The sequence below is a fragment of the Myodes glareolus genome, chromosome 6, assembly GCF_982192425.1.
Source record: "Myodes glareolus chromosome 6, mMyoGla1.1, whole genome shotgun sequence".
Lineage (NCBI taxonomy): Eukaryota > Metazoa > Chordata > Mammalia > Rodentia > Cricetidae > Myodes > Myodes glareolus.
Genome location: NC_142031.1, coordinates 108231970 through 108258896, shown reverse-complemented (window position 1 = coordinate 108258896; position 26927 = coordinate 108231970). Strand labels below are relative to the sequence as shown.

Genomic DNA, 26927 nt, shown 5'->3' with positions numbered 1-26927 from the left:
CATTCCTTAGTAAGTGATTAAATTTGCAGCCCCAGCCTAACGAATGTGTGTCTTAGTTGCAGTTCTGCAGTATGGTGTCCGTTAACATTAAAGAAGACATACTTTGGAGGGCTGTCATACCATTGACACATTTGCTTAGGTTTTCACTAACCTGATGCCTTGGAGTTTTTGGCTGGGGCCTTAACTTTTGAACTATACTCCTTTCTCTTTTATGATGGGAATGTTAATAAAGTACTTTTCATTTGCTGCTTTAGTAGTTGCCAGAATATTGAGACTGTTAAGAGCAAACCGGGTTTTTAAGATGCTAATATTCAGAGTTGGTAGTCTTCTGGACTGCTGTGTGTGAACTCTGTTATATGCCATGTTGCTGGTATTTGTAGTAGCAGAATTTGTATATTTGAGTCATTTGAAAAGGTGTGTGTATATATATATATATATGTTTTAAAATACTTTTATTTTTTTTACATTTATTTTATTTGAAAAGCTATTTGAATCTGGGGAAAACCAGTATGTAGTAGTATTCAGATGCCAGGTGTTGGGCAGTCCTGGGAGACAGTAACAGCAGTGCCTTCTCCTGGCTTCCTGGGAAGCTTTATATAGAAAATACTTGGGCAGAATATGCTTAGCAAGGGGTTATGGGGATGGCTTCCGTACTGAAGTGCTTGCTGGGCTGAGTTCTGGTCCCCAGCACTCCGTGAAAAACCAGACGTGTGCTTGTAAACCCTCTGCTAGGGAAGCAGTAACTAGAGGTCCTTGGGGCTTGCTGCTCAGCCAGTCTAGACAAGTCTTTGAGCTTCAGGTTCAGTGAGAGACCGTGTCTCAAGGTGGAGAAGTGAGTGAGGAATGACGCATGGTGACTTCTGGCCTCCACGTGCCCACACGCTGGGGGTTTCTCTTGCCGTTAGTATGGCCCATGCTGACCGGACAGTAGTCTGAATAGTAAAGTACCATCCAGGAAAGAGTTTTAGCTCCAAGCTTATGATAAATTATCATTTATAGAAAAGTAAGCAAAACATAAGGGACAAAAATCTTTACATATCATCTAGATTTTGCAAAATAATTAGGAGCCTAAGAGAACAGGCACTGGACAGATGTTTTAATTCCCACAGGAAACTTGATTCAGGTTCTCACAGTGGAGCTAATTAAAATAAGGAGCCGTGTTTACTTTGGGTCAGAGGCAGTTTATTTTAAATGTGATTTCATGTACATTTATTAAGCAGCTTTTCTTGACAGAAATTTTGAGTAAATCGCCTTCAGCTCTAATACTTATGTTTCTTTCAGACTTAATGTGCTCTGTCCCCAACAAAACATATGAAAATATAATTTAAAGCACAGTTTTCACAGACACGGTACAATACATTCACTATACACGGTGTAACAAAATACCCCATCCTTACCTGCTGAGTAATACTGTCACAATGAAGAAGTAGAAACGGTTTGGTTTATCACTGAAAGAGATTTAACATGCACAACGACTGTTTTTATGACTGTGTGGCTGCTGAACTACTGATCCAGCCTGCAGTTTCTCACACTAGAAAGAGCAAAGCTAACTAATAATTGCTGGCCTAAAACTTTTTGGTCAACTGTTGTAGGTAGGTATGGAGCGAGCAGGGCCTTCTGCACCAGCTAGTTGACTCTCAGTCTGGATCACCCTTTAACGGCCTGTGGGCTAACACTATAATCAGGACCAAGACCACTTTTCAGAGCTGAGGACGTTTTTGGTGGGCAACATCTTTCTTTATAAATACTTGGAAATCACTCCCCATGAGGGATTTACCATTTGGGAATGCAGCTTACCCATCTAACAGAATTGTCATTTCACAGTGTGGAAAACTGAGCAAGGAACCACTACTTTCTAACTGTGTAAGACTTCATCAGATGGGAAAAGTTCTTTTAGAGGGGATCTGAGTTTATTTTTCACCAGTTTGTCCTGTGTAGTCCTGTGTCAAAGCAACTTTTATTGCGTACTAGGCAATCGGTAAACTCTTGTGTTTAAAGAATAGCACTTGGGATAAAAGAACACTCAACACATGATGGTACTGTCGGTGAGAGAAACTCGAGGAATGGTCCAGATCGGTCACTCTTAGCGGGCTGTACAGTCACTCTCCGTTGACCACCTGCTGCAAGAAGCACTTAATTGTCAGTAAGGCTTATTTTCATATTCTGGCAAAATGTTTTCTAAAGCTAAACAGACATTTCTAATGAAAATGCAGACATCTACAATGTGGTGGGAAAGTGCCTTTAAAAGAAGTCAAAACTGAGCACGAAAAGGGCACCGGGGTCTTAGGACGCGATGTTCCTCTTTCAGACATGTTTCCGTTTTATTTCAGATTGCGCCCCACAGATCTCTTAGGGCAATAGTTGCAAGAATTGGCAACATATAAACATAAAATTGTTGGCAATAGAGAACTACAAAGTGCTTGAGAACCTCATCCGTTGATGAAGCTGTAACTGAGTTTCACACACACACAATTTGCACTTAAGTTTTCAAAGTGTTTCTTAACAGATTTCAGGGGAAAGTATTCTAGACCCTGGTATCTTGGTCCATAGTAACATTAGTATAAATCAGTCTCTTGCACCCAGCAGGCACTCACTGAGTGTGCTATTATTAGTGAGTGAACTGAGGCTTGCACAAAGATGCCGTGTGGAACACTGAAGTGATTGGTAAGTTCAAGGGCAAGAGTTTTAGCTTCTTCAAGGGCAAGATGATAATTAAACAAAACAAAACAAAGCACACCTTTTATGCATGTTATTTAAATATGAAAATATTTTTAGCATATTATGTTAAACATTCTTATTTATATTTCCATTACCTAAAGTCTTTCTACTCACAAATACTAACTCCATTATGTAAGGCATGGTAACCAGTTTGATAATGAAGGTATTATTTTGGTTTTATGTGAGTTGATGTGTTGAAAAGCTTCAATCACATTACAATCTTGAAAAGCATCTCAGTGCCAGCCCCTCCACTCCCAGTTAACATCACTGCAGTGTGATTGCACACTATGCAACATGCCCTTAATTTCGTTTTGGGGAAAATGTGCTGAAGAACCTAGAGCTTTCTCGTTTAGCACCTTATATCGAAGTAATGGAAATGGGTGTGATGATTACATGTGCAAATGTACAAAATCATCAACTCTACAAAGAGACATCATTCCAAAATTACAGAAAAGTTTAAAGCATGCATTTAATTATTTCTCATTAGAGGGTTGCTGAGTGCGTCCCCTGAAAAAGGTGGCTGTTTTCAAAATCAGCGACTGCTGGTGAGGGTTTCTTGGCACAGTTCTGACCAGCACGTCACTGCTGCATCTTCCTGATCATCTCCGCCGACACCGGGGGGTGGAAGTTGATTGTGTGGTGTCGCAGGCCCTGAGCGGTCTTGTAACTCTTCCCACACCGACATTTGAATGGTTTGCGGACGCGGATCTGCGTTCGGTGGCCATTCTTAGCGTGGTACTTTATGCCGTTCACATTCTGTGAAGAAGACAAAAGTTCCCAATGAAGAGTCACACTTGTAGAACCTTGGCATGGACCAGACCCCAGTAGAGTAGCTACTGGGTGGCATCTCTGGAGAGGGTGGCCTTCTTGTGTGTGTTAGGCCTGGGTTGTATACACTAGTTGTGTGAGGAAATGGTGCGGTTTCCTCTGGTTTCTCAAGGCCTCGCTTGTCAGGTACTAAAGTTTGCTACTTGGAAGAGAGTTAATTGGAAATCCTATGAATGTTTCAGAATGACCAATGGAATCCCTTCCTAAAGAACACAACAAAAAACAGGCTAGGGCAGATCAGATGTAAGATGTGTAAGTTTTTTATTTGGGAACTTAATGTTTATGGTCAGACAGCTGTGGTAAGTTCCCTGCCACATCTTACCAGGAATGTAACAAGAGTTAGCCCTGCTTCAGCACTGCTGTGAGTCCCTGGGTACTACCTTTAAATTTTAGATTATTTATATATAAAGTTAGTCCCATGACTGACAAAAATATTGTATGGATTTTTTAGCAACAGATGATAAGAATCCAGATATTCAGATTAGCAGAATGTTTCAGAAGCCACATGAGGCTGCTTACAGCTGCCCAAGACTCCCATTCCCTAGAGTCACATACCCTTTTTCGGCCCCAGCAGAAGGGCCACTAAACATTTCATGTCTTTTCTATGGGCCGTGATGGAAGATGGGTGTCTTAGGGTTACTAATGTGTGACGAAACACCATGATTGAAAGCAGCTTGGGGGAGGAAAGGGTTTATTCACTCTTAGTTCTGTTTAACAGTTCATCATCAAAAGCAGTGAGAGCAGGAACTTGGAGGCAGGAGCTGATGCAGAGCCCATGAAAGCTTGCTACTTACTGGCTTGTTCAGCCTGTTTTTTTTACAGAACCCAGGACTACCAGCCCTGGAATGGTCTCACAATGGGCTGGGCCTTCCGCTGGGCCCTCCCCCATTGTCTCTAAGAAATCGCCCTACATGCTGACCCACAGCTACATCTGGAGGCGTTTTTTCAATTGAGGCTTCCTCCTTTCAGATGACTGTCGCCTGGGTCAAGTTGAGCTAAACTAGTCAGCACAGTGAGTTAAACACACAAGATTCCCTGTGCCCACTACCCTTGTTAAGGTAGAAGAAGCAAAAGACAGAGTAACTGCAGCCACATTGTGGCTTAGGTAACTCCATCTGGGCTTGGGTTTTTATACCTAGTTAGGCCAGGGAAGATTTGAAGAAAGACATATAAAGCTTGCCCCATGAACCCAAACATGGTTCACCAGGGGTGGGACATGAATCCAGCAGGCTTTGCGGCCTACACATTTGGGAGCTGCTTGAAGATGCTGGCTCGCACCCCAGCTGCTGTGAACACCCAGGGGCCAGTGGGAAAGCCTCACACAGTTAGTGTGTGTGCATGTGTGCCTGTGGGGATACAGAGGCCAGGTCTAGGACCGCTCTGCATTACGATTCTCTGCCTTGCTTCCTTAAAGTCTCAGCCTGGAGCTAGGATGGCAGCTGGCAACCCTCAGCGATTTTCCTGTCTGCTTTTTCCTGGCTGTGCCGTGTGATGGGTGCTAGGATCCAAACACAAACACAGGCCTCACCCACTAAGCCATCGCCTCTAGCCCTGATTCTGTTTTGTTTTTGTGTTGTTATATTTTTATTGTACGTGTTCGTTTATGCCACACGGAGTCCCAGGTACTTGTGAGCCTGGTGTGGGCCCCAGGAACCTCAGGTCTTCAAGAAAAGCAGGAAGTACTCTTAGTTGCTGTGTGGTCTCCAGCCCCAGCTCCAGGTTCTTGGAAAGATTTCCTTCACCTAGTCATTCATGTGTAAGCAATATGACAAGGCGAGAAGAATTGCTACCAGTCACTCAAATTTCTGATGCCATTTTGTCCTTGGAAATACTGGCAAGATACTCAGATCCTCTGGACTCTCAACAGAGATGAGGGGGCTAAATTCCAAAAGGGCTAGAAAGTTCATACATAGCAATTTCTAAAAGTTAACATTGGATGCTTGATGCTGCTGGATGAACAAGTTGCACATTAGGTGAGGAAGTAACACATGGAGAAGGACCTGCCTTCAGGAACTGGAAGGGAGTCAGGTTTGACAGGTGTCTGGTCCGCGTTTCCTTAGGTACCGCTCAGTTCAAACAGCCGGCTGACGGCTTTGACACTTCTTCCTACTGCGAAGGGCTGAGGCTCCTAATAGTCTCGACCCTGGGCTAGCTAGGAAGGCAGACAATACAGGGGCCTAGGAAAGGGCTTAGGTTCGGGGGGAATTTGGATTCTACCATTGAGATCTACAGTCCTTATCAGACAAGGTTGGTCAGTACAAAAAATTACAGGCTTTTCCAAAACATCTAGTCTATAGGAGGCCTGAGGCAGATGCTGAACTGGGTCTTCTGTCCTAGATCTTTGTTGTCAGGACTTCAGCCCCAGTGTATCCAGTATGTGAGATATCGGATAGGAAAACAGGTTCAGTTCCTTGAGTTCCTTCGTGCTCTATGTAGAGGAAGTGGTGAGGTTTCTTGGGGAGTGGGGGGGGAAGCGAGAACAGCTGAGGAGAGTGGGGCTGAAGGGAAACCATCTGGAGCAGCGGTGGGGATTCTCCACAGCCCTGCGGCAGCACAGAAGAGCGCAGCGTCTGTCTCCACACACAGCTAGTCAGGCAAAAGCACGCCACTCCCGCGGTTCACGTGCTCAGCGCATATGCCCATATGTGAAAGGTACCAAGGGACGATGTGGCACAGGGGCCCTGCTATCAAACAAGCTGCCTCTTCATAGCCAGTATTATCTTACGAGATCCCTTCCTTGTGGAGACTAGAATTCTGTGGGCAGAATTTCATTCTTTCCTCTACTGTTAGAAGTTTAATATTTCCTAAATTAGTACCTACATTTTAAGAGATGTTAGGAAAGATTTCTTGTGGAGCTGTGGGTGGAACCCTGGGCCACTGCACATATTAGGCAAGAGTTACACCACCGAGTCATAGTGTCAATCTAGGAGACATTTCTAAAGGGAAAATCAGGAACTTAACGGAGCACAGTGAAGGCTCAGCCTGTTACTGCCGAGCTCCTGTCACATCTGGATCCAGAGGGGACTGGATCCATTTGAGCCCCCTTGTGGGGAACACCCCAAGCCCCACAACAGACTCATTGGTTACACTGGTCTGTCTGCTGCATTCTCAGGTCAGGGACACTATGGAGAAACTTGCTCTGTTTCACTTTTCTTAAGTCTCCGAACATTTAACCCTCACGCACGGAGTGTGCACTCATCAAAGGGGAAACACAGAGCACTTGGACTTGCTCTTACGCTTTCTCCAAGGGTGAGGTTGGGGTGCGGTAGGGTATGGGACTCTGCTCTTTGACTCCAAAGCAGAAGAGTGGAAGCTGCAGAGTGGGTGAGGGGTCAGGATTCTTGGTGGGAAGCACTGAGGGATTTGGAAACAAAAAAACAAACCATGCTACCATGACATGCCAAGGTATCAGAGGTGCCGAGAGCCATGTGCCCCTCTTCTCTGGGTGTTAGCTTTACTTAGCTCTGAGGTTATTTACCACATCTGAGGGCTGTAATAGTAGTTGACACATTCAGGGCACTGAGTGAAGTGGGAGGCCAATCTAGAGTGGGCACTGGGAACCTGAGATAGGAAAGCATGGGATCCCAGAAAATTCCACAGAGCCTGTCTCTGCCAAGACTGCGGGGGCTGAAAGCTTTCTGCTCCCCCTCTGCATCCTGCTTTCTCTTGGGGAACCAGGTCAACTGCTCAAGTCAGTGAGACACTTGGCGGCCAAGCCGACCACTGAAGTCAGTGAGACATTTAGTGCCCTGGGGATGGTAGCAGAGAATCTGTAGGCAATACTTTATTGTCATTTGTTCCCTGAGTACTGCTCATGTGTGGCCTTTGCCTTCTCTCTAAAGATTATTGTTCATTGTTGGAAGATGACAAGCTGAGACGCGAAGCCATCTCTGAAAACTGCTGTAGATGTCTTCCTTGTTGGAGTTTCTCTTGGTGACCACCAGCTCCCAAATAATAACAGGGAAATTTACTATTATGAAAGCTGGATTATGAAAGCTTGGCCTTAGCTTAGGCTTTTCCCAACTAGCTCTTATAATTTAAATTAACCTTTGTTAATCTATGTTTTGCCACACGGCTTTTTACCTCTCCTCTGAACTAGGTGTCTGACTTCTTCAGTGCCTCACTGGCATTTCTTGCAAGCCTAGATTCTTCCTGAGTTTCTGTCTCTGCTGGAAGTCCCGCCCCTTCTTTCCTACCTAGCTATTGGCCATTCAGCTCTTTATTAAACCAATCATGGTGACACATTCACAGAAAAAGAAGGAGAAGGAGGAGGGAGGAGGAGGAGGGAGGGGGCTTGGGTGTTTGTTAATGAAGGCCATCTGGACCAACAGTGCTCAGAGAAGGTGAGTGAGTGGCCACTTGCCTTTGTGATGCCCTCCTGGTTCCTGCTCCAATAGCAGAGGTTAAACTACTGAGAATGAATTGTTCTGTTGAGTTCAGGTATTTAAGGGGCGGTATGAGAAGAGCTCATGCTGCCAGTTTTCAAGCCTTTAGAAACAGTGTGTGCAGGCGGGTAAGTTAGTGTGCTGGCTGTCGAGTCTACCAGGCATGCTTGGGAGTGTTCCGTTTCTGCCACAGCTGAACGTTAAAGAGCTGCTAACACCTGTGGGAACTTCCTGCAGCTCTTTTGCCTTGTTGATTTCTTTACTGTTTTGTCCCTAGTTTTCTCGGTAGAAAAGTTAGTGCCACCAGCTACCCAAGTCACCTAGTGTTAGGACTGTTAGGGACCCAGCAGGTGGACAGGGCAGAAGCTGAAGGGAGGGGAAAATCAAAGCATTTTCTTCCCTGATCTTTTATGGGGAGGGGGAGGGGAGCCAGAACTGCCCAGCTGGAAGGCAAACACCCTGCCCTGTTTTCCAGAAGGCCCTGTAAACCTGCTAGGCTTTTACAGCCCGGGCCACCTGGAAATCTGTCCACTGACAGAAGGGTTTGGCAAATAAGTAGGCTGCCCAGTCCATGCCCTGTTGCCATGGTGCTGGAAGGAGAGTAGCTCCTCCTGCATGCTAAGCCCCAATCTCTACTGCGCACACTCCAGCTTCTGCATTGGACTTTCAGACAGGCTCTTAATAAGAGGATCGAAACCAGAGGCCTCCTACACAAGATCTCTTTGACTTTAATCTCCCACACAAGTCAAAGAAGGAGAGAGCCCTGCCAATCATCCAGAATGGCAGCCAATGTTCAGCAGAGGGCACTGGGCACATCAGAGATGGTGTCTGTGCCTGGCCCACAGGCAGACTCTCTAGAACTGTGAAGGGGCAGCTGGCCCACACATGATCCCCTGCCAGGCACTTACACCAAGTGAAGAGGTCTTTCCTTTACCTTGTAGCGCTTTTTACATCCGGGAACTGGGCAGGCAAAAGGCTTTTCTTCCCCTCCGTTCATGCACATGGAGCTGAGGATTGCTTCCGAGCTGATGGCACTCTCTGTGGTCCAGGACTCATCGCTGTCTGACTCCTCGTAGTCTACCTCCTCCTCGTCATACTCGCTGCCTGTGGAGCAGAAGAAACATGCGAAGGCCATCAGAAGTTGTCTCCTCCCCACAATCTGCCTCAACTGCAGGACAGGAGGACCAGTGTAGCTGGATTTTTCTTTGGGCCGTCAGCTCACAAATAACCACATGGAGACGTATTACTAGTTATGAAAGCTCAGCCTTAGCTTAGGCTTGTTCCTAACTAGTTCTTATAACTTAACCCACATCATTTAATCCATGTTCTGCTGTGTGGATTGTTATCTCTTCCTCCCATCCCGCGTCCTATCACGCATCTTGCTGGCAACTCCGCCTTTCTTCTTCCCAGAGTTCTCTCTCTGCCCAGAAGTCCTGCCTATACTTCCTGCCTAGCTATTGGCCATTCAGCTTTTTATTACACTGATTTGAACACACCGCATATTCCATACTTGTGTTAATACAGATATGTATGTTACCTTTAAAAGTTTATGTGTTTTCAGAACAAAAAGACCAGACACCAATGAAGACAAGTAGCCTAGGTGATCCAACCTCTCACAATGCCTCTGTTATTGTTTCCTCAAAATTCTGCATCCAGAACAACTTCAAAGCTGCTAGCTGAGATGGTTCAGCCTCACAGACTACTCCAGCCAAGACTTCAGATAAGCCCTACACTTTCCCTTCAATATAGAGACTAAACAAAAAGGAATGCAGCTAGCTCTCCTAGGACTTGACCATTATCTCAATTTTCTCATGGTCCCCTAAAGATGCTGTTGCCCCCAAACAACAGGAAGAAATCTAGAGAACATGAATTCCACATTCCCAAGAGGTGGGGTGGGTGGTTTTTGGTCATTCTGTGGGTTATAGATGTTTGTTATGTTTGTGGGGGGGTTAGATGCAAGTTGTTACTGGACAGGGTCAGAAAAAAACCTAAACAAAGGAGTTGGGCTCAAGGACCTCTTTCTGAAAAGAAAAGAGGGTATATAGAAATGATAGGATAAAAGGGTAGATTATTGAAACTACTTTTAAACTAAAAAGGCAACTAATAGTCTTAAATATTTTATATTAGTATGATTTTTATATATTGGTATAAATTTAAGATTATTTTTATTTACTGTATATATCTTTCTACTCTTGTTTAAGGTACTATACTTAATGCAGCTCATTTAACAATGTAATGTATCGGCAAATCAATCCCACACCAGTTATGTTTTAAGGGGTTATTTATTTTGGGGGGTAAAACTTACATACACCATAAACCATCAGGAAGGGAGCCTAGTCGCTGGAGCAGGAGCCAGGAGCAGGAGCCGGGAGCAGGAGCCGGGACCAAGTGCCGGAACCAAGAGGGCCTTATCCGGGATCTGTGGCTCTTTTTAAAAGGGAAATATACCACGCCCCATTGGGCTGATATTTCAGCGGCTATTGGCTGACAGAGCGGAAGGCGCTCCCTGCTGCACTGTGGGCTCGTGCTTCAGCGACTATTGGTTGAGGCAGCGGAAGTTACTCCCACAACAGTAATGTAAATTTCTAATTCTTGAAAGTTATTATTACAAACTATTTAGGATAATTAAGAAATACAGGTTAAAGTGGGCGATGATGGCACATGCCTTTAATCCCAGCACTCCAGAGGCAGAGAAAGGCTGATCACTGTGAGTGTGAGGTCAACCTGGTCTACAGAGCGAGTTCCAAGACAAGCTTCAAAGCTACAGAGAAATCCTGCCTTGAAAAACCATACATACATACATATAGGCTAGTAGTTAGTCATCTAACAATCAAATTTGTGGCCATGTTAGGTATGTTTTTGAAGTCACTTCAAACACTTCAGAGATTTACAGAATATGGCATTTAAAGTGTTTTAATAATATAAGGCTTTTCATGACAGTGAGACATGGCTACTAGCATCACCAATCTACTTCTAAAAAAGACGATGGGCGTCTAAGAGTGGCTGCCCTTGCCTCAACTGCTGACAGTATGCTGTCCAAGTTGGACAAGCAGGACACAAAAAAACGTGACTGCCAAACTTTGCCAAGACAAGGTTGGACAGTCCTTTAAAAATTCCTGCTCTACAGAAAAGTCTGTCAGATATTCTAGGCCTATAGACTGAACATGGATGCCCCAGTGTTGCAGAGGAAACTTTGGTGACTGTCCAAGCAACCAGATATCTCTGTCATTTCTATAGTTTTGGTAGTTATTTGCATTGTACTTCCTGTTTACTCAGGTAATATTTTATCCTTCTTGGGTCTCTGATGGGGGTTGAAGAATAAATAATTATAGTTTTACAGTTTACTTATTTACCAAATTCATGAAAGAAACTCATAAAAGAGGTATAAAGTGTAAAATGTATAAGGTTGAGAGACATAAATGATTAAATTGTTTAAGAAAATGTTTCAAGGTCTAAAATATTTTGAGTTGGTAATACAAGTTAGGATAGAAAGTGAATTAGGTACAAAACTGTGGACTCAACAAGACAGGATAATTGAGCATTTTTTCTGAATTTGTAAATGCAAATAGACTGGACATTGTGAATGTAATTCTTACTTGATAATTGTTTTAACTGTATATAGTCTTACTGTGTTAGAGTTAAAACCTCCCCTTTTATTTAGACAGAAGTGGAGAAATGTTGTGGGATATTTTCATTGCACTCTGATACTCTAGAGACTGCCAATAAAGTTTACCTTGATATTGGCAGAGCTAGCTACTAGCTGACTAAAATTAGCCATGGGGGTTTTAGAGGACCCAACACATATAGAGAGACACAGGAAATAGTAGAAAGGAGTATAGAAAGTTCCTCAGCCCTTTTAGATTGAGGAAGGAGACACTGGTCACTTCACAGGTCCAGGCACAAATAGTCAACAATGACAAACCCTTCTCAATACACATACACACCAGATCCTGACATGCTGATGGGTAGAACTCCATCCCTTGGTTTTCTGCTTTCCTAGTCTAGAAAATATGAACAGCTCTGGGAGGGAACTGAGCTTCATGCATTTTAGGGATCTGCCCTTAAGAGGGAATACATGTATAGAGGCTGTCATGGAACTGAGGGGTGGCTGCTTTAAGCCAGAGAGCAAGGAGGGCAAAAATGCAAAGAACTCCAAGGTGCAGGTCTGGTTTCTGGTAGAGAACACATTCCTTTCCCACCTATCTCGCCTGCCTTCTGAATACACGTTTCCCAGCAGACCTGACTTGTTGAATTGCCACTCAGAATGAAGATGGATCCTTTTATATTCCTAAAGATGAAAGGGACCTTGCCTGGAACTGAATGGGCTTTTCTGGCTTCAGGACAGCCGGGGCGGAGAGTGGCCCAGTCTACCCTTTTTAATGAGAGGCCCAAAGCCACTTATTTTTCACTTCTGCACAATACAACCCTGAAGGACATAATTCTACAGATCATAAACAGTGTAAAATAATATGTTGACAAGTCCTAATGCATTTACAAGCCCCGTGGAATAAATAGGAATTATAGCACAACATTAATAAGAATTATATAGTAGCAATTACAGTTGTGAAATTCATCCCCCAGGTGTGAGGCTAAATTGCACCAGGGGCTTGCCTGGGAGCTTCATAGGCTCACTCTGCAACATCAATTATTTCAACACCAAATATTGGCACTTTTATTGGGTTTCATTTTAATAGGCATTAATAAGACTGTTTGAAGAGCAGCTGAGCCAGCAGCAAAGCACACCATCATCTGAGGCTGAGAGTTGGAAGGGTCCGGGAAGGAGGGGACTTCTCATTTATCGAGTGCCTACTATGTTCCCAGTGAGCTCCATGCTTTATCTCAGGCGATCCTGTAGTACCTCGGTGGGGAGGAAGCTGAGCCCTGTGGAGTTCCGACGAGTCTGTGTCTCTATAGCTATGAAGGGCGCCACAGTCCCTTAGCTGCTTCCTAAAGCCTACAGCTCCCCAGCTCCCTTCAGTCCATCTTAACTCCCTCCACGTTTGCTGACTCTTCACCGCTTACTCAGGGAGAATACGGTCTTTCTCTTTGGGTGTCTGCTAGCAGCTCTGGTAGAGAGTATGCGGTGGTAGAGGATAAGGTCCAGAGGAAATACTTTTTACTAGAACAAGGCTTGGGAATTAAAAGTGGGTTTTAGTTAGTCCTGCCATACTTGATTATAACACCTACCTACCAGCACCTAAAAGGAAGGAGCAATCTTGGAAATGCTCGCCCCAGACAACTGGGGTATTGCTTGGCCACTTTCCCAGTCTGTCCTGAGCAAATCTCTAAGGTTATTCTAAGTAGGGCGTTGCATAAGACATTTTACTCTGAAACAAAGGCCACATGCTGGTGTCCTTTAAACTGCTGGTCAGAAAGCTGTAAATGTGATGTGGAAAGGCAGGACTTCAGAAAGTAAAAAATGACTAATCTGCCCATCTAATTGGGCTAATTTGTTCACCTGAACACCAAGAAGCACTCAGCATTTACAACTTGGAGGAGGAGGTGGGGAAGCCCCTTAATGAAGCCCAGTAGAAGATAAAACTTTCAAACTAAACTGGATCAAAAGGGACCGGACCTTGAGAGGGGCGGGACGAGAGGTGCTGGAAACCACATGGGCCACGGACAGAGCAGACAGGCAGGGCTGTCATGACGTAGGGTACTTCCCAGTCAAAGGCAGAGTGACGAACTAAGCAGCCCCGCAGGCCTGGACTGGGCAGACGGATGTATAACCTGGGCCACTGCTGCCCCACAGCACCCTAAGGGGACAGCACGACACTCATATCTCCTTGTCTGAGACAAGACGGTGATGTATGAGACGGACCTGTTTGTATTCTGTTAGCTCCTAGACTCAACAGTCGTCAGAGTGATGAACACGGCCTCCCATCATCGTCTACCACATAAACAAATGAAGGGCAGGAGGCAGCCCACAGGAAGCCAGGCCTCGTCAGCCTTGGCTCAGCAGTGCCAGGGGACAGTGTTTCCATCTCCTATCTCTAGTGAAGCTCGGGTCCAGGCTGTGCCCCTGACAAGCCATGTGAGCCCAGGCAAGCGACACTTGTTTGAGCTTTAGCATCTTAGACAAGGATTCAGCAGTGTGACCATGATGGCCATTAATGCTTCCACAAGAAACATAATTTAACCTGCTATGTTGCACAGAAAATAAAGCAGCTCTGATCTACTTGGGTTGAATTTTCCACCCTTATATCCCCCAGTTTCACAATCCACACCACAGGGGCCCAGGGCAGGCAGGGCAGGAGTTGGGAGCAAGAGAATGAGGGCTTCTGGGTCTTGGTTGCTCATGCAGCATTTCCAGTTAGGGAGATAGGAGAGCCAGTAGAGAGGGCGCTGGGCTAGCACAGTCATATTTCACAGGACAGCCCAGAAACTCCCACAGGCTGTCAACAAAGGTTTTCTAAGAAATGGGTTTTGTGAATCCCATGAAAAATGTCAAGGTGGTCCCCCATGCCCACACACCTGCTCACAGCCGCCATCCGGGCAGACCATGTCACTGTGTACAAGCCCAGCTGTTCTCATGTGCCAGCGAGGGCCATTTCTAATCTTGTCCTTTCTCCTCCACGCTCTGCCCTTGCTTCCCTTTGCAGAACCCTTTATCACTATAGAAGCCCCAGTCATCCTCTGTAGTTCTAAACATCATAGTGACATCTGGACAAAAATAAGCCAGCCTTTCCAGAAACCGTGTGCCACGGTTTTACAATGCAGACCATGAATATTCACGCAGCAGTGGTTACCGCAGTATCAGCAAATTCAGACCCTGCTGGGTGTCAGGTTCCAGCAAACATATCAGCAGGACACCCCTCTGCCCACCATGGGTCTGCCACTAATTAGTTCATCAGCAACAACCCACTTCATTGTAGGTGAAACAACAGTCCACTCCAGCCAGGATGGATGACGAGGAACACCAGTGGCTCCTCTGGGACCATGCGCTGCTCCTGGAAAATGTCACCTCCTTGTTCCCAGGTTCAGCTCATTATGGGATGTCACTACCCCTCCCTAGCAACCATCCTGTCTTGACCCCTCTTAGAGCTCAGATAACAGGTTTTTGTGGAGATGTCTGGCTTGTCATGTGCTGAGATCTGAAGAGTTACAGGCAGTTGTGACTTTCTAGTGTGGGTGCTAGGAACAGAACTCAGGTCCTCTGCAAGGGCAGTATGTATCCTTAACCAGGGAACCATCCCTGTAGCCCCAACCTCGACTCCTGACCCCCATACAGTCTTTACAAAAACCACAAAAACAAAAACAAAAAACTTCACTTGCCGACTTCCTATAACAGAAACACCCAACACCTTATTTCACATCACTGTATTAGATCTTTAATATGCAAAGGGCTGTTTTTTTAATTTTTTTTTTGCTTTTTGTTATTTGTTTGAGATAAGATATTGCTAGGTAATACAGGCCGGTTTTGAACTTGGGACCCTCCTGCCTTCATTTCCTGGGTGCTGATAGTATAGGCTTGTACTACCACACTCAGGCAAGGTCTGTTTTTGTGTTTGCTCATTTGGTTAAAGATTTATTTTTATTTTTAATTATGTGTGTGAGTGTGTCTGTACGTGGATGCAAGCCCATGAGTGTGACGGTTCCTGTTGTGTGTTCTCCGACATGAATCTGGGTCCTCTGCAAGGACAGGATGGACTCATCCGTACGACTGAGCCATCTTTCCAGCCCCAGGCGTTTTGTTCTGTGACAGAGCCTCACTATGTGGCCCTGGCTGGCTGGAGCTCATTACGTAGAGCAGACTGGGTTTGAAAGTGACTCTCAGAGCTGGGGTCACAGGTACACACTACCACACTCAGCAAAAACTATCTAAAAAGAATAAGAAAATTTAAGCACTATTTGCACTTGCTTATATTAATTGCTAAATGTTTCTGCCTGTAAATCTACTTAACAAATATTTCTAACTATTCAAAGAGTATCAAATAACAGCCAAAATGTAAGTTCTAAAATAAAATATTCATGTTTAAGAGCTGATGGCAGTCAAATTCTACACATTTCAACAAATTATATCCACCTTCCTGTTTTAGTAGTTTTAAGCTTCAAAGTATTTTAAAAGAACTGGAGAGCTGGCTCAATGGTTAGGAGCACTGGTTGCTCTTGCTGAGAACCAAAGTTCAATTCCCAGCACCCGCATGGCAAATTCCAGGGGTTCTGGTGCCCCCTTCCGGCCTCTGCAAACACTGCATCCAAGAGGTGCAAGGACAAACATGCAGGCAAAACACCTCTACATGCAAAATAAAAATTTAGAAAATAACCATTTATTTAAAAACAATAAATAAAATGTTTTTAAACAGGCAAATCAAACGAATGATCACAATGCCTATAAAACCTCCATGTAACAAGCCAGTTTCCAAAATCTTGACTTGTATTTCATCATTTCTATGCCTAGCTGTGGCCACCCCTGGATGGATGGACCTGTGAGATCCAAGGGAAGGGAGCCTGGTGGTGGTGACTCCTGAACTCTTCCTGGTACAGGACCTTGACGGGGAAGGATGCTGAGTTTCAGGGCTAGTCTGAGACTGCAAATAAATCAATTCAAAAGAAGCTGTGTAAAATGACTTTAGAGGTGGAGGGAGGCAGGTGGGGGTGGGGAAGAGCAAAGAGGGTACTGATCTTGGGCCAGCAGAACACGGAGGCTCAACTGGTCAGGGCAGCTGGAAAACAATGACTCTAAAGGAAACTGACTGACTCCCTGGTTTGAGCCCTTGAAAGCATGCCTATCAAGGTCTGCTTACTTCATAAACAATAATTTTTATTTATTTATTTTTGAGACAGGTTCTTACTATGTAGCTAAGCTTTGCCTTGAACATGTGATCCTCCTGCCTCAGCCTCCTGAGTGATGAGATCACAGGTGTGTACAACCATATCTGGTTAGATTCTCTTCATATTATTTCAAACAGGCTCACAGAAGCAGAGTGACTTACGCAGGTCACAAGGCTCCTCTGTGGCAGAGCACCTGTCTATGTCTGACTCCTGGGCCCGTGTGCCAAACCACTATCCCACACCGCTTCCCAGAATTCAGTGCAAACTCTCCAGCAGAGCTGGAAATTCATCACCAGCACCCACCCACATCCCTCTCTGGGCTTTGTTCTCCATAATCCACTTCTCCGAGCATGCTCACTCTCGTTCTAACCCTGACCCAACTATTCCCTTCCAGGCCAGACTATGGTGGCTTCTGTCCTGGGGTTTGGCTTCACCCACACCTGGACATCTCTTTGTGTCCCCCAAGTGTGCCTGTGTGTGTATGTGGAGGTTGAGCGTGTCCCTCTATTGCTGTCCACCGTATTCTTTCTTTCAAGTCGGGGTTTCTCACTGAACCCAAAACATGCTGCTTTGGCCAGGCTGACCGGCCATTGTGCTACCAGGATCTACCCACCTCTGTTCCCGGTGCGGAGGTTACAGGCATGGACAGCCATACTCATCTTTGTACGTGAGGGCTGGGGACCCAAACTCTAGTCCACATGCTTGAAGAACACACGCTCTTCTTACTGGTCCGTCTTTCCCAGACTCTATTCTCCTCTCTCTCTCTCTCTCTCTCTCATATCCATCCATCCATCCATCCATCCATCCATCCATCCATCCATCTATCTATCTATCTATCTATCTATCTATCATCATGTCTTTGTTGTTTGCAGCATTGGGCATGAGCCTACAGCCATGTACGTGTCAGGCAAGTGCTCTCTCTGAGCTGCTCTCCTACCTTTTGCTTCAGAGTTTGTGTCTTATTGCTTCAGTGTGTGTAAAGGTAGGTGTGTTCATGCCTCAGCACGTGTACTACGGCACATATGTGGAGGTCCATTTGCTCTTTTCACCTTATTGAGACACTCTCTTTCTCGCCTTTGCTGCTGTACCCCGTGTGAGCTTCTAGGTGGCTCTCTTGTCTCTGTCTCCGACCGCCGCAGGAGTGCTGGAGTAATCTGTGTACCAGCACACTCAGATCTGTGCTTCTGTGGGCTCCGGGCCCGGACCTGAGTTGCCAGGCTGGTACAGCCAGCACTTTCACTTGCTAAGTCATCTCATTGGCCCAGCCCTCATTTTAATTTTTTAAATCTCCAGTTTTTTCCCCCTCTGAGGGCTTAATTCTAAAATTGTCTATGGAGAGGTTCATTTCCATTCCTGCATATTTTAATTTCTTTGAACTCTGCCAGTGGTTTGAATGAGAACGGCTCATGCGTTTGAAGGCTTACGCACCAGACCAGTTACTGGAAGTGTCTGGGGAGGACTCCGAGTTGTGGCCTTATTGGAGCAGATGTGGCCTTGCTGAAGTAGGGTGACCTTGTTGGAGGTGGTATGTCACTGGGAGTCAGCCGGCTTTGATGTTTCCAAAGCCCACATCAAGTCCACTCTCTCTGCCTGCTGTCTGCAGATCGGGATGTAAAACTCTCAGCTGTTGCTCCGGTGCTGTACCTATTTGCTTCCCACCATGACGGACTAACTCTCCAAAACTCTAAGGAATCTCCATTAAATGAGTTGCCTTGGTCACAGTAACAAGACAGAATAACAACAGTAACAAGACAGAAGTTGCACCAGAGACTGAGGTAAGGCTATGACAGGCCTGACCTGATGTTCACTGGAGAAATAGGGAAGGCTGAGAAACTCTAGACTAAAACAGTTGTTACAGTTGAAGTGGGGCCTAATGGACTGCCCTAGTGGGAGCATGGAAGCCAGCAGGGCTGGGAGCAATGTGGACTATGGTGGCCTGGCTTAAGAGGTTCTGTAGGGAATGTTGGAAACATTCTTGTGCTACTTAGGCAACGAATGTGGCTTGCTTTTGCTTGTCCTAAAAATTTGCCTGAGACTAAATTGAAGAGTTTCAGGTTAATGGTGTTGGCAGAGGTTTCAAGGCAGCCTAGTGTTGACTTTGTCATGTGGCTATTAGTGGTCACGTTTATGCAGATCTACAATGAAAAGGAGCAAGTGGGGCAAAGAGAAATTTAAGATGTTCAGTTCGAGGAGAAAAAGAGTATAAGAAAATGTAATGCTGGAGCCAAGTCCTGTCTGCAAAAAGATAAAATATTTAAAGAAGGCCTGATTCAAAATGGAATAAAGTGAATGTTGACTTTAGGGTAAGACCCCACCCAGCTAAGCTTTCAACTTTTGAAAAATAATTAAAGGGAAGTTTAAGCAGCAAAGGAAGCCATCAACAGCAGAAAGTTTATGTAAATGTAATTCATGGAGGAGGCTGGGTTCCAGCCCAACACGCAGAAGAACTTGTCAGCTTCAGCTATGTGGTTCTGGATTTAGAGTCAAGAAGAATACAGGACTGTATAATCTTCCTTTATGGTTAAGGAAGTCACTGAGACCAGGGGTGTGGCAGGGAGTCCTTGCATGGAGGCCTGGAAAGGTCATTCATGAAGCTGTGAAATGAAGCTTGGTTTGCACTGGAGACCCTAAAATGCTGCAGACTCCAGAGTCATAGGACATCTGCCAGGGAAAGCTGCAGACTGGGTGCAGAACCAGCTCAACAGAGAGGTGTGCAGCACTCGGAATGGAAAAGCCATTGTCCTGTGCTACAAGAAATAAAGATGCAGGACTTGGTTTGCTCTCTTGGTTTTTAGTTTTGCTTTGGTCTAGTATTTTCTCACTATGGCCCATTTCTTCCCTTTGGGAATGGTAATATATATTTTGTGCCATTGCATGTTGGCAGTATATGATCTGCTTTTTGATTTTGGTTTTATGGGGGAAGGAGTTACAGTTAGGAGATTGCCTTAAGTCTCAGAAGAGACTTTGGACTTTTAGACAGTCTTGAGGATCATGGTGTCTCTTTATAGCGACAGAACAGTAACCAAGATAAACTCCTTTGGGGAGCTGGTAGCTGATACTGTTGTACTGGGACTCCTCCCTGTGTGTCTGTTCGTACACTAGGGCAAAGTATTAGTGCCGATGCCCACGGTGCCTGTCCTGACCCCAGGTGGCACCTGTCAGACTCTTTTCTTGGATCTGCTTATCCCAGTGACACAAGGTCACCTGCCAGCACTACTACTGAGTGAGAAACTGAACTTGTGACACTTGGGATGGCTCTTCACTTAGCATCTACATCCTGAGAACCACACCGAGACCCTGGGCCCTGGCTGGTGCCTGGGGCTCAGCACCCCAAGAACTCCCCTCCTCTATCTGTTAAGGGCTGTGAGAAGCTACTGCTTGTCATTGCAGAGTCACTTTTACTTAGACACCTTCATTCAGAGGTGTCAGCTGCTCTCATTTCTTTTGGCAAACATCTGAGAGTTTTGCCCTGCACACCCTGCCCATTTGCAGCCACACACATGCCAATGGTTTTGCTGTATTCATAACGTTGTGTGGCTGTCATCACAGTCACTGTATTCATAGCACTGTGTGGCTGTCATTACGGTCAGTGCTAGAAATCCATATCTCTAAGATACCGCATAAATAACCTCACGTAGTTCCAGCTCTTGAGCTTTCGGGATCACTGGGGTGAATCAGTTGATTTTAGAGTTCAGCTGCCCCCTTCTACTCCCAGCCTCAGTTCTGGCTCATCCCAGCCCATGCAGAAGGCTCCCATCACTTCAGGAGCACATGTGTGTGCAAAGTGCTGTGTGTAGTGGAAGCTCCTTGGAGGCCCTGGGATTACCTCTCCAACTACCTTGGGTCACTTCTGCTTCAATATGGGGGACCAAGATCTAGGTAGGTGCCAGGAATGTCTCTGGGGTGGAGTATCTCTGGCTGAGCACTCAAGTTAGTCAATGCTTTGTTATTCTAAGGCTTCTCCTCTATTCTATGTATGTCTGCTTGTCTATCTAGTCATTTTACCTAACTGGAGCCTCTGGGCTGACACTTACCATGTGTCTGTGAAATGCCAACTTGGCCTGTCATGGGCTTTTAAAACCTGAGGGGTCCCCACGGACCTCTGTCCCCATGGGCTCCTATCGCCTCTCATGGGTGGCTGCTCACCTGACTTTCTGCTCATTTCAGCTCAGAACCATCTCTGCCATGAAGCCCGCTCTGATTGCCTGCACAAGGAGCCACTGCCCTGCAGGTACAACCTCTGTCCCCAGTGTCCCCTTAGAGAGTAACTTCATCTTTATATCCACTATAATAACAATAACTACTTGGCTGAATTCTTAGGGTGTTCAGAAGGGCTTGCACACAGTAGGCAGCAATAGGTGTGGTGTACAAATAAACGAGAAGCGGGGGTACTGGGCAAAAGTCAGACCTTTGGACACCGGGCAATGGCTTTAAAATACGTAATGCTATCCCGTGGGGGGAGAGTAACACAAGTCCAAGGCCCAAGTGAGGAAGGCCCAGGGAAGACATACTGGCATCTGAGTCACAGGTTCTGAGTGGCAGTTGGGACAGAGAGGTTCAGTTCCCTGACACATTCTGTGGTGCCAGTTTTGGCAAAGGAAACAAAATCATGAATTCATAAGATGGCTGGGCAGTAGCTCTTCCTACAAGTCATGCGAGTCTCTCCACAGCTGCCTGGTCGTGCGGGGAGCACAATGGCACCTGGGATGTTGTCTTAAGGGCCAAGGCTGCTGGAAGGATCTAGAAACTTCATCTTCATCCTCCACAGCAGAGTGGGAAGGATGGCTGTTACCAAAGTCCAGGGCCCCAGGCTTAATAGGAGGTCAAGATCAAGGTCATTCATCTCCACACCTGAGAATGAGAAACTGACTCAGAAGCAGTCTCACAATGCATCAGGAAGGTAATCAGTGGACAAGGGCTATGTGCTCAGAAAAATATGAAAAACAACAAAATGCCTAAGCAGGCCTCTGCACTTTCCTCACCTAGGACTCAAACTGGTTGGGGTGGCAAGCTTTATTTATTAAAATACAATTGAAATGCCCCATATTTCCCCTTTTTGTCTAAAATAAAAAAGAAGGCTATAACTAAGAAAACTATATACAATAAGTACAGCGACTATATATAATATATACAGGCAATTAATACGTCAACAATGTCTAGTCCATTTGCATTGGACAAATTCAGAGAAAATACTCCATATCTATACTATCTTGATGAGTCCAATGTCGTACACCTAATTTACTTTCTATCATAACTTGATTTCTACATCTGGTAAACTATAACTATCTTATCTTCAACTCCCTCAGATACCCAAGAAGAAAATAATATTAACTAAGTAAGCAGGAAGTGCAAGCAAGCGACTTCCAAAAAAATGCGTGTAATGACAGAAACAGCTGGCTTTCTGGACAGTCCCCAAAAGTTTCTCTACAACACTGGGGCGTCCAACTTTGGATGAATAGGCCTAGCATATCCAAAAGACTTTTCTGTGAAGCAGGATATTTTGTGCCCTGCTTGTTTAATTAGGACAGCATACTGCCAGCAGCTGAGGCAGGGGAGTTTTCTTAGCCAGCGGCTACTTTAGCCACAGAGAAAGTAAACCCCTGTGCGGTTTCTTCAGCGCTCATCATCTCATCATCTTCTCTAAGGCAGACTGGGGCTGCCAGGAGGCCTGCGTGTGGCTTCTGTCCCCAGTAGGAGTTCCCCTCCCGCAGAGTCCAGCCCAGTTTCTCCCGGTGTAGTACATGCGGTCATTTCTGAGTTCTCCATCCTGAGTCAGGAGAAAGGAAATACAAGAAAATACTGTCTCCTTTATCCCTCCCACGTGTGATATCCTGTCCCGTGTCTAAAAATTCCATATCGTTTTAAGAAAACCTGGGTTATAAGAAATTACATCACCTTGCCTATCTATGACTAGCCCATCAGAGACCCCACTAATTCACTGTGTGGCATGTCATTGTGACTCTTCTCCTTGGTTTTCCAGCTGCTGCTAAAGACATAGGAAAGTTGTTTGAAGGTTCCTGAGTCATGACCCACTCAAGCAATATTAAGTAACAGGTTGTGGCTCAGAAATCAATTTAAAAGGGCATGACTTGGAAGGACAAATATATTTATTCAGGAACTTGCTACAGGCTATGTGACTGTGTGTCTTAATACAGAATATAGTTTCTTACATGAACATTCAAAACCTTGAAATCATTTTTGACCATCAGCACCACAGTTCATAGAACTTCTTTCTTAAATATTCGGAGAATATCACCAGACACTTGTTATGAATTTAAGGCTAGCAAAGAAAGGAAAGGCACTTTTAGGTGACCAGGACACCGGAGGGATCATAGCCAGCATGCTAGGAAAGTAAGATCCTGCCAATACGACTCTCCAGTTTTAGGAAGGAGGAGACTGGAGCCTCACATATGACAATCGCCGTTAGGACCCTGGCCCTTCACACTCCTCACTAGGCTCTCAGGTGTCTTTGTTTGCCTTTGGCTCAGTCTGGTTTTGTTTTCTCTAGGCACGAGAACAAAATGGCCACACAACCAGGCATGGTGGCATAGGCCTATAACCCCAGCTACTCTGAGACTGAGACAGGGAGATCAGAGGTTCAAGGCCTGCCTGGGCAACTTAGTGAGACCATGTCTTAAAGACAAAAGCAAGAGCTGGAAAGACGATTCAGCAGTTCGGAGCATTTACTGCTCTTTCAAGGACCTGAATTCAATTCCCAGAATCCACGACGGGTGGCTCACAACTGCCTGTAACTCCAGCTGCAGGGATATATGATGCCTCTGGTGTCTGTGGACGTATGCACTCATGAGCACGTACCCTGCCCCAACCAACATACAATTAAAAACAAAGTAAATCTTTAAAAATAAACCAAAAGTGAGAGGAGGTCTGGTGTGTGGCTTAGCAGTAAAGAATGCCTCCTAGCATGCAGAAGGTCCTAAGTTTAAGCCCCAGTACTAAAACTAGAGGAAGACTCCTCAGGGGACCAGGAATCTTTGTTCTGTCCCCAGGTTGTTGTGCTGTATGGGTTCTTTGACATAGTTTCCAGTCTGACAGCCTAAAAGCAAGGGCTGACCTGCTAGGTCATGTCTTGAAGAGTAAGCTGCCTCCTGGGGGCAGTACTTTGGGTTAGACCCAGGGAAACATAAGTGCATGGTACAGCAAAGGAGCTGGGGACTTTACTTGAAGGAGGGTATGGGTAAACACAGATGTACCAGCAGACTCCTCCATCACCCTCCTATGCTTATAATCAAGTTCTGGTGTGTGTGTGTGTGTGTGTGTGTGTGTGTGTGTACATGCCAGTGTGTGTGCAGTGTATATGATAACTTCTGGAAGGACCACTCTCTTTCCTTCCTCTCATTCTTTGTCTGAGCTGGTCTTCAGCTCATTCTTGGGGGCAGAAGAAAATCCATGCAGAGCCTGGAGTACTGAAGGATGATGTGCCAAGATGTAGTCCATGTAGGTATTTGGTAATAATACTTAGGCAAGTAGACACTAGAGTTTTATATGATAGAACAAGGAACCACGGTAATATTAAGGACTGAAGTGTGTCAGAGTATGCACAAGGGGGTGAGAGTACATGCATGCACACACACACACACACACAGGCACATGGACACACCACCCACATATACACAGGCACACGTGTGCACACACAGGCATGCAGATACACACACACACACACACACACACATCTTTCCATGAAACCAGGTGAACACTACTGCAAAAATCAAAGCAAACAACCAGAGCTGGGAGCAGGGGGCAGGGCCTCAAGAGCAGCCCTCTGTGAAGATCTGGGCTTTCTTACAATCCCTGGTTGCTGCAGCCTCACCGCCCCACCTCTTTACACCTCCCTTTCCTCACCGGACACTGGAGATAACACCGGAGCTGAACTAATGGGCTGCTGGGAAGACTGGATGATGTAGTGTACATAAGTGTTCAGTCCATTTCTGCCACACAGTTATATATTATACCAGTGCTGGGTAGGGTTACTGTTTCCATTAATATTTTAAAATTACTGGGCTTGAAATAACTAATGAGCCACAAAGCCAAAGAAGAAATGCTCTTGTTAAGAGGCTGGGATGTGGCTTAGTGGTAAAGTATTTCCCTAATATGAATGACCATATAGTACCACAGATCGTGTGTGTGTGTGTGTGTGTGTGTGTATGTATTCATGCACATGTGTGTATGTGTCAGGAGGAACAAATTTGGTTAGAGTTATCTGCCAAAAAAAATAGAGATGCCTAAGATATGGTTTATTTTCTAATAGATGCTAATTTAGAAAGCTTTTGAAAAATATAATGTTGATTTAGAATTCTGTTGAATTATATTAACTATATTAAAAACATATAATTATAGATCTATTAAATTCAGGGTTATATTTTCAGTAATTCACTCATATTGTTGGAGACCTGGGAACAAACACCTCATCTCTCTGATGAGGAGTGTGTCTGTGAGCAGTCACATCTTCACTATCACACCATGAAACATGCGAGGGCAGAGGTGGGCCAGAGTGAAGGAGAGGGCTTACATTTGTTTTTAAAGGCATGATCTCCTGTAGCCCAGGCTAGCCTTGAACTCGGGAGCTTCCTGCCTCCACCTCCCAAGTACTGGGACCACAGGCCTGGGCTGCCACACCCAGCCTGAGGGCTCACTGAATGACCGCAGGTCTGGGCACAAAGCAAGCTTACACTGTTGGAACTGCATCCTTTCTCGGCAGCACTAAACCTCTGACCAAAGCTTCGGACAGGGCCAGTGCTGCCATGTCTAATTATGTGTGTGGGTACACCTCCAAGAAGTCATCTAGAGAAAGTTCACAAGGAGGTGTGGGAAGGGAGGTGACAGTGAGAAAGTATTGCAGGGACCAGGAGGAGAAATAATTGGAAACTGTCAGCAAGCAAGCCCAGTTGCCACTGCAAAGGGGTAATTGTCTCTCTGCAGACAGAGCCCATGCTTGAAAATGTGCCCCAACAGAAAAGAAGTTGCTTCCCTAGGGAAGAACGTGAGAGTCACCGAGAGTTCACGGCCATCTCAGAGCGCTCCCATAAAAGCTGAGTTTCACACTTTGTCCCCTGTGGAAACTGCAGCCCGTGCTGCATGAAAAATGAGTTTTATGAGAGTACTTCTGATGTTTAAGGAGCCTGTTTGGCTTCCTAACAGCACCAGTGATGCTGTTTTATTCACTGTGTGTACCAGGCAGGCGTCCTGTGTGTCATCAGCCAGGCTGCATGTCAGTCAAATGTCATGAGGATGTCAAACTGGGAAACAGTGACTGGGAGAAGCTGGAAGGGCAAGAGTTTCCCATTCAAGAGACTGCTGAAAGCATGCTCTAAAAGCAAGTGCAATTCGCAAGAGGCGAGATGTCAATATGGCCTTCCCCACGCTCGCTCCTTATTTGATGTGGCGTGGGGGACAGGTTTAGAAGGCTGGGGTCTCAGGAAGAGTCCCCAGTGACTCTGAGGATGCTTTCATTTGTGCTTCTGTTTCCTTAGCAAGATCTCACATGGTCATGAGATGACACGTGGGGCCTAACCCCAGGCTTCTAAGGCTGGCTTCATTAAGAGTCAACTTCATGGCCTTGGACAGCTCACTACTATTCTTCCTACCTTCTCCTCTTGCTGTCGACCCCACACCCAAAGATCCGAGGAGCGACTGAGTGCTCAGATCTTGCTGCTCACAGCGTTTTCACTGCAAAGACCCACATGTTTTCTCAAACTAAGTCAAGTAGACTGGATGCTGCTCTTTAGCTTTTTCAAGATCTAGGGTCATCAAGTGCCCCTGCTGGGTGGCACAGATGACCAGCTCTGCTGCTCAAGGTCACAGACAAGGCTGGAACCTGGGTTACCAGGCAAGGCTGCAGCTCTGTTGGAGAGTCCCTGCCTCGCCGGGGGCTCAATCCTTCTGTCCCACCCTCCTTTCTCCAGGGTCTTGATTGTGTCTGCCCAAGCTGGAGCTTGTACTATTCTTGCTACCTGATGCCACCTCCAGACTCATTCCTAGTGTGGCCATGCTGGTCAAACCCTTGTAGAAAGGCTTACTCCAGCATAGTCAACTGGCTCTGTCATCTCCCATGGTTCAAACCGCCATGGGATGGATGTGTTCTACAGCCAGGGTGAGGTATGGGCTGCTTCTCAGAAGACGGCATTTCTTCACACCAGGGCCTAACTGATTTCACAGTGACTCAAGAGATGCTGTGACAGCTGACACACAAGTATCACCTTTGAT

At 45.6% G+C, this 26927-nt stretch overlaps 1 protein-coding gene across 1 annotated transcript in view; it reads right to left on the bottom strand.

Moving 5' to 3' along the window:
- Window positions 1-1160: 1160 nt before the first annotated feature.
- Window positions 1161-26927, bottom strand: part of Jazf1 (JAZF zinc finger 1) — a 312042-nt gene continuing 286275 nt past the window's right edge. Inside the window, exons 4-5 of the mRNA XM_085691057.2 lie at window positions 8866-9035; window positions 1161-3474 (exon numbers count right to left, since the gene is read on the bottom strand). Coding sequence (XP_085547183.1) covers window positions 3298-3474; window positions 8866-9035 — 347 coding nt within the window. The 3' untranslated portion in view covers window positions 1161-3297. The remainder of the gene's footprint in view (window positions 3475-8865; window positions 9036-26927) is intronic.